General features: G+C 59.2%; 1 protein-coding gene across 1 annotated transcript; it reads left to right on the top strand.

The window, feature by feature from the left end:
* The first annotated feature begins 492 nt into the window (after positions 1-492).
* On the top strand, positions 493-6,187 carry LOC129670188 (cytochrome P450 2W1). Its single transcript, XM_055598663.1, has 9 exons — positions 493-675; positions 1,590-1,752; positions 1,962-2,111; positions 2,185-2,342; positions 3,802-3,972; positions 4,259-4,397; positions 4,481-4,665; positions 4,850-4,991; positions 5,104-6,187. Exons 1-9 carry the CDS (start codon positions 493-495, stop codon positions 5,289-5,291), a joined length of 1,479 nt encoding a protein of 492 aa, XP_055454638.1. The 3' UTR covers positions 5,292-6,187.
* The last annotated feature ends 1,709 nt before the right edge of the window (positions 6,188-7,896 follow it).

Below are 7,896 nucleotides of genomic sequence, written 5' to 3'. Positions count from 1 at the left end.
TGGAGGCTACAATCTGAGGACCCAAGGGCCTCTTCCTTTCAGTCTCCAAGTCTCAAACTCCCGGAAGTTTCCCTTTGATGGGAAGACTGTGTAGAACTAACACGTTTCCAGAGTTGGGGACAGAATAGACAGTGGGGTCTGACCTTGTCACTGGAACCCGGGGACACATGGAGGGATCTGGGTATCCTGGAAGCCTGGCCCCACATGGCCCAGCCTTAGACAACCTGTGAGCGGAATGCCTCGGCCCTGTACCTCCTACAGAGGTCCTTTCAGCCCCTTAACCCAGGCCCCCTGCCACAGGGGCGACCCTACATTCCACACAGCCTGTAGCTTTAAGCCTCCTGCTGGGCTGTCCCCTGCAAACTGCTTGTTCCACATTCTCGGGGTGGTGGGGTGGGTGGGGTGCCGGCACGCCCTGGGGAGGATGGCTATAAGGCAGGGCTCCCCGGGCCCCTGGAGAGCTGAGGATTTGCTACCGGGCGGGCGCTTCACATGGGTCTGCTGCTCCTGGGTGTCTGGGGGATCATGCTGTTCCTGGGGCTCTGGGGGCTACTCCGGGGCTGTGCCTGGGACCCCACCCTGGCCCCTCGGTGGCCCCCTGGGCCTCGCCCTCTGCCATTCCTGGGGAACTTGCATTTGCTGGGTGTGACCCAACAGGACCGGGCGCTGACGGAGGTAGGGTGAGCAGCCCTCTGTCACCTCGCAGCCTGGATGGTATCCCTGTCCCAGCCCAGACAGGGGAAACCAGTAGGAGATGCAAGAAGCCACGATGGGCTTGTCCCAAGGGAGCAGATTTGGAAGTGACCTAGGTTGGGGAGTGTCGTTCATTGCTGTGTGCTTGTTTCGAATGCTCTGGGACTTGGTTCTAGCCCAGCACTGCAAATAAAAGAAAGAATATATAAACAAATACAGCAGGGAAGTGCAGCCCAGGGTCAGGGTTCAGGAGTGGGGGGCAGGGTGGGCTCCCTGGGGTGTGAATGGGGGAAAGCCTGCAGGTTCGGGGACAATGAGGAAGAGCTGAAGCAGGGTAGAGCTGCATAGAGCAGTGCCCTTGTCTGAGTAGGGTGTTTCTGGGGTACGGCTTCTCCCCAGGACCCAGAAGGGATGCTAGCTGCACTGCCACTAGCCAGGGCTAAATGGTTCAGTGGGGGTTGGGGGGAGGTCCTTGAACTTTGTCTTGGGGGGGTTGTTTGCAGAGAAGTCTACATAGCTTCAGAGTTACCTTCGAGTGGCTCTGCTCCACCTTTCCTAGGGTAGATCAGATTAGACTCCAATGTGGCTGCAAGCACTGGTTTAGGGGTTCAGGCCTTGCCTCAGGGCTGAGTCTGAGGAGCAGACATCTGTAGGCCCAGCCATGGCTTTTGGGAAGACCCACACAAATTAAACTCCTGCTTTCCCAGTTTCAGCGTTTTGTCTCTGAAATGGGGAGATGGCAGTCTGACCAGTGCCCCCTCTTGGAGACTGGAGGGGCTCGTGGGGTTCCTGACAGCTCTTAATTGCCCAGCCTCCACACAGTACTGCTGTCGCTAAGCCCAGCTCTTGGAAGGCGGGTGGAGGCCGCCTGCCTGACGCCTGTCTGTCCCCACCAGCTCTCCGAAAGCTATGGGCCAGTGTTCACAGTCCACCTGGGAGCTCAGAAGACCGTGGTGCTGTCGGGCTACGAGGTGGTGAGGGAGGCCCTGGTTGGGACTGGGCATGAGCTGGCCGACCGGCCCCCAATCCCCATCTTCCAGCTCATCCAGCAAGGAAGGGGTAAGGGCACGGGGAGGGGCATTGGCCTCTTGGAGTGGTACTGGGGAGGGACAGGAGCAGTGATTGCAAACCAAGAGGAGTACGACCCGGGGTAACCTCTGAATGGGAGGAGCTTGGAGTCCAGCCAACGGCCCCCCAAAGTGGGGCCCCTGTTCCCTGCATACATCAGCAGGAGCGGCTGGCACTCACGGCTCAGGTCTACCTGGCAGGCATCTTCTTTTCTTCTGGAGCTCACTGGAGGGCAGCTCGCCAGGTCACGGTGCGCACGCTGCACAGCCTGGGTGCGGGACAGCCACCCATGGCAGCCAAGGTGCTTCAGGAGCTGGCCTGTCTTGAAGCACAGCTGGACAGCTACGGAGGTGAGTCGGGGACCAGGGTGCCCCTCCCGGCATCCCTGCCCACCTGAGGCCTGCCTTCCTCCCTGACCTCCAGGCCAGCCCTTCCCCCTGGCCCTGCTGGGCTGGGCGCCCTGCAATGTCACCTTCACGCTCCTCTTCGGCCAGCGCTTTGACTACCAGGACCCCGTGTTCGTGTCCCTGCTGAGTCTCATTGACCAGGTCATGGTCCTGTTGGGGTCACCTGGCATACAGGTGAGAGGTTGTCACCCCATAGCAGACTGAGCCCTAGTTGAGCTGGGGCGTGGGGGCAGCTCTGAACCCTGAGGTCAGGGGCGGCTGGTTCCCAGCACTGGTCCCCCTTCCCCCAGCTGTCAGCCCTGTCACTCTTCAAACAAGGGGTGCTGGGGCTGGGGACGTGGCCTCATTGGTAGAGCACTTGCCTGGCATGTATGCAGCTATGGGTTTCGTCCCCAGCACCCCATAAACCGGACCTGTGGTACACACCTGTAATCCGATCACTCTGGAAATGAGTCAGGGGCTCATAAATCCAAGGGCATCCTCATATTGAGTTTAAGGGCGGCTGAGGCTACATGAGACCCTGTTTTGCAAAACAAACATAAGATGGACAAACATATGACACTGGTGTTGGTTGGCATGTTTTGCACCAAGTCCTACGCTCCCTGGCAGCTGGGACATCTGGACCGAGCAGTCCCACCTTTCCCCATATCCCTCACAGTGACAGGAGGAGGGGAGGTCCCGGAAGGAGGTCCAGAGGTCCCGCACACCAGGCACCTTTCCTTGTATTTATTTTTTGAGAGAGGGTCTCTCTAGTCCTGACTTTCCTGGAACTATCTATGTGGACAAGGCTGGCTTCGGACTCACTGAAACCCACTTGTCTCTGCCTCCTGAGTGCTGGAACTAAAGGTGTGTGCCACCTGGCTAGGCACCTTCTTGACCACAGCCTCCTCATCACAGAAATCACAAAAAATCATCCCTGCTGATGTCCAGGGCCCTAGAGTCTAAAGAGTCCTGGCTTTGAGCTAGACACTGAAGCCTAGACATTCAGCATCCAGCACTAGCCCTTACTGCTCGGCCCTGGCTCAGACTGAGCCCCACAGGGATGGGGGGGCAGCCACTGTGGTGAGTGTGCCCTCAGGCTTGGGTTTCCACTCAGGTAGTCAGAACAAGCAGTGAGCTCAACCCCAGAGTACTCCCTGGGGGATGGAGGAGGAGGGGGTCCGGGTAGTAGAGATGGGCCTCAGCACTTTAGAGAAATATGTGGCATTTCCAGCCAGCAATTGCCAATATAGGGGCAGCTGGAATTCTGAACACTCCAGACCCACTCCACTGTAAGCCTCCCAAGACCTGTGAGCTACCCTATAGCTGTGACTCCTTCTCCATGGTAGCCATCCCTCTCCTGCCCTTCCCCTTCGTCACTGATCCCCAGGCAGCCATCACGGTTGCTTCTTGCACAGAGCCATCCAAGTGTATCAGGTCAGCTGGCTCCTTCCTGAACACCGAAATATCCTCCTGGCCCCTGGACTCCCAGGACAAGCATCCAGCACGTCTGGTGCCCTCTTGTGGCCGGGGGCAGCATTGCCCTGCCACGTTGGTCCAGAGCCTGGAGCCGGATGCGCCTGCTGATGGCTTACTCATAGGAACTGTCTGTCACCTCACCTCTACCCCACCCCGCTGTCTCGCCCACTCTCAGCTATTCAACACCTTTCCCCGGCTGGGCGCCCTGCTGCGGTTGCACAGGCCTGTCTTGAGCAAGATCGAGGAGGTGCGGGCCATCCTGAGAACCCTCCTGGAGGCTCACAGACCGCCCTTGCCAAGCGGCCGCCCCCGAAGTTATGTGGAAGCTCTTCTTCAGCAGGGCCAGGTGTGGGCAGAGCCAGGGAGTCCTCAGAGACCCGTGGTGGGCGGGGGTGGGGCCCCAGCTCAGGGGAGGGGTACTGGGTGAGGGCTCTTTCCCATCTACTGGGGACCTCTGGGAGTGTCGGTCTCCTCCTCCTCGCGCCTGGCCCCTGAGAGTACCCGGAGTGCGGAGTGCACAGTGGGGCTGGGCGGACCTCCAGGCCTGACTGCTACCCATCCTCTGGGCCACAGGACTGGGCTGGGGTTGGCTCCTCGGAGATTCAAGCCCAGTTCTGACCACCTGCCTGCAGGAGGATGACCCCGAGGACATGTTTGGTGAGGCCAATGTCCTGGCCTGCACACTGGACATGGTCATGGCTGGCACAGAGACCACGGCAGCCACGCTGCAGTGGGCAGTCTTCCTGATGGTTAAGCATCCTAGAGTGCAGGGTGAGAGTCCCTCCACGGTAGGGGGCGGAACCCCCTAGGGGTCAGGGGTGAGCATTCACCCAGAGTGCCACCCTTGGGCCTAGGTCGTGTGCAGGAGGAGCTAGACCGAGTGCTGGGCCCTGGGCGGCTACCCAAGCCGGAGGACCAGCGGGCCCTGCCCTACACTAGCGCCGTGCTGCACGAGACACAGCGGTACATCACGCTCCTGCCCCACGTGCCCCGCTGCACGGCTGCTGACGTCCAGCTGGGTGGCTACCTGCTCCCCAAGGTGGGGCCCGCCTCCTTCTTTCCTTTGACCTGGGGTTTGTAGGGGACTTCCTGGGTCTCATAGCCACCTGTGAGAGTGTGACTCCCATGTGGGGCAGGTGGGAGGAGCTCCCCCAGGCGGCACTCTGCCTCCTCCCTTCCCCTTTGAGCCCATCTGCCTACCCTGGCACCCCTCTGGCCTACAGGGCACTCCCGTGATCCCTCTGCTGACCTCGGTGCTCCTGGACAAGACCCAGTGGGAGACCCCAAGCCAGTTCAACCCACACCACTTCCTGGATGCCGAAGGCCGCTTCGTGAGGCGGGGGGCCTTCCTGCCTTTCTCCACTGGTAACCTGCTGGCCCTCAGCTTTCCGAGGGTGCCTCAACCAGCTCTCGCCCACCCCTCTCCCCTCCAGGAGCAGGGCGGGCACCCGACACAGTGCTTCAATTTCTCTTGCAGGCCGCCGCGTCTGCGTTGGGGAGAGCCTGGCCAGGACAGAGCTCTTCCTGCTGTTCGCTGGCCTCCTCCAGCGGTACCATCTGCTGCCCCCGCCCGGCCTCAGCCCGGAGGACCTGGCTCTGCGGCCCGCCCCAGCCTTCACTATGCGGCCACCTGCCCAGACCTTGAGAGCTGTGCCTAGGTCCTAGGGTGCTCACACACTGGAAAACGACCACAGCCTAGCCTACCCAGGGTGCACTGCAGGCGATGGGGCAGATGTAGTGTTCCCAGCAATGGATGATGGACAAACAGTGCCTGCACTGTCCCTCCGGACCACAGTGGGGCCAGATTGCCTGCCGGCTGGAAGCTGGCCTTTCGTCTGGGCCTCAGGGCAGGCAGGCATACCTGCCCAACCCAGCAGCCCTACTGGCTTGATATGGTGCTTGCAGAGTCCTAACCCACCTTCCGGCCTACATCCCAAATACCTCACACAGCTCCACACTCTGGTTCCCAAGGCAGCCAAATCTCCAGAACACAGGGTCCACCCCAGTCCCTTCACTGTTCCCCCCGCCCCCAGGCCCTATCGTTGGCTGCACCCAGGCTCCCACCAGGCCACGGTGGTCCCCATACCCAGATGTCTGGCCTGTAGCCCTTCCACAGCCCACAGTGTACCCTTGTACCCTCCCATCTCCCTAGGGAGAGTCTGCCAGCCAGTTTGGGGTGCTCCACCTTTGGCTGGTGCCAAGGGGACCCCAGGGGCTGCCTGAACTTGACCACAGGTGGCATTTCTGTTGTGACGACACTCTGTGGTCACCTGAGGCAGGAATGCATGAGGAAAAGAGCCTCTTCCCACTGACATCCTAGGAACCTTTCCCAGCTTCCAGATGCCAGCTCTCACTGACAGTGAGGAACCCACCACATTTCGCTTTTTGACTTGGCTCCCAAGAAACTCAGAGCTACACTTCCTGATCCTCCCACCCTGCTCCTTTGTGTTGTTTGTATTCCTGGCTTCTCAGTGTGCTCACCTGAGGCTCTGAAACTCTCAGGCTGACAGCCCAGCTCCGGCAGAGCCCTCTTCAGCAGCAGCCCTGCAGCCCCTGGTACGGCTGAGGACAGTGCGGGGCTTCCCCAAGTGGGAAAGGCCAGGGCTAGATGCCACTTTGATCAGCAGGAGCCAGCCGGAGCACGTGTGAGACCCAGATCAGGCGACACTAGGGTTGCTCCTGGCGAGGAGAGCCTGGCGGTTGGTGACAGGCTAGTGCTGACTGAAGGGACATGAATGAGTTACCCTTGGGCGCTGACGGCGCACAGCTTTAGTGCTGAAAGCACTAAGTTTAATTAAACCTGAGGTGATAGAAGTGACAGACACAGGCTGGGGACAGGGCTTTGTAGGTGAGGTCGGGTCTGGCTACAGACAGCCAGATCGCCTGGGACCCGTGACCCAGGGAGAGGTCCATGCTTTGGCTGGCTGCCTGTCTCCCCACATAGCTATAGTACTAGGCCACTGTGTCCAAGTGCTAGCGACCTGTGAGAAGACCATCCCTCTGTTTGAGAACAGCCTTTTGTGTGTGTGTGCAGCCCTGGCTATCCTGGAACTCACTCTGTAGACCAGGCTGGCCTTGAACTCAGAGAGCTGCCTGCCTTTGCCTCCATGTCCATCCTAACAGTTGACCCAGGGACAGCTCAAGTGAGCTGGTAGGCTGGTAGGCTGGCAGGGTTAGAGGGCGCTGGCCCAGCTCATCTTCTCTTCTGCCACTGGGCATGACTTGCTTAGGGATTGTGGAAGTAGGGACCGCCCTCTAGTGGCAGTAGGGTCTGAATGGCCGGCCCTGGAACCCTGGCTGCTCTCACAGGCTCCGGAGGCTGTGGAACGCCTGGCCCTCCAGGCGCTGAGGGCAGCCCGGCTTCAGCCCAGCTGTCCCATCTCCTCGCTGTGACCCATGTTCTGACCACTTGGAGCGGCACGTGGGTGGTGGAACTCTGTCCTCTGGGCTGCGGATCAGAGCAGCTGTCATCACCCGAAGGAGGGCCTTGAGGGCCTGGGCTTGTCAACATCCCACGTAGGAAATATGTGCGTGGAAGGTCACCTGAGTGCTCTGAGTGCCCAGCCACAATCCCCTCCTGCCTCCTTAACTGTGGGCTGCAGCCTGCTTGGGCAGAAAATGCCGGGCAAGGCAGACATTCTGTGCAGTGATCAAAACTCACAAGTAAAAGGTGAGGCTGGTTTGTGTCAGTCAGTGCACTCCTTTATACCAGCACTCGGGAGGGGGAGGCAGAGGCAGGTGGATCTCTGAGTTTGAGTCCAGCCTGGTCTACACAGTGGGTTCCAGGTCAGCCAGGGCTACACAGAGAAACCTTGTCTAGAAAAACGAAAAGAAAAGAAGAAAAAGAAAACAGTAAAAGGTGTTACAAATCCTGGTTGTTTCCTGGTGTCATACAGCACGATTCACCTGCAGTCTTGGTTCTGAACACACACACTATCCGCGTCCTCATGACATGTAATACACAGCCTGAAACCCCTTGGCCCAGGGCCAGGTAGTTTCAGTCTTGGGGCTTTATTTGGTTTTGAGACAGGCTTTCTCCGTGTAGCCCAGGCTGTCCTGGAACTCACTCTGTAGACTAGGCTGGCCTAGAACTCAGAGATCTGCCTGAGAGCTGGGATTATGCATGAGAGTCTCAGGGCTTTAAGGACAAAGGTTTCAGTCTTAAAGCCGCTTATGGAAAACAGCCTTCCATGGTTTTGTCTCCCCCTCAGCCTCTCAGAAACAAAGCTATGTTATCTGCAGATTGTGCCGAAATAAACAGTCATGAATA

This window comes from Psammomys obesus, unplaced genomic scaffold (assembly GCF_907164565.1).
Source record: "Psammomys obesus unplaced genomic scaffold, mPsaObe1.curated_primary_1811, whole genome shotgun sequence".
NCBI lineage: Eukaryota > Metazoa > Chordata > Mammalia > Rodentia > Muridae > Psammomys > Psammomys obesus.
The sequence above is the reverse complement of the archived record's forward strand: the minus strand, read 5'-3'. Positions and strand labels throughout refer to the sequence as shown.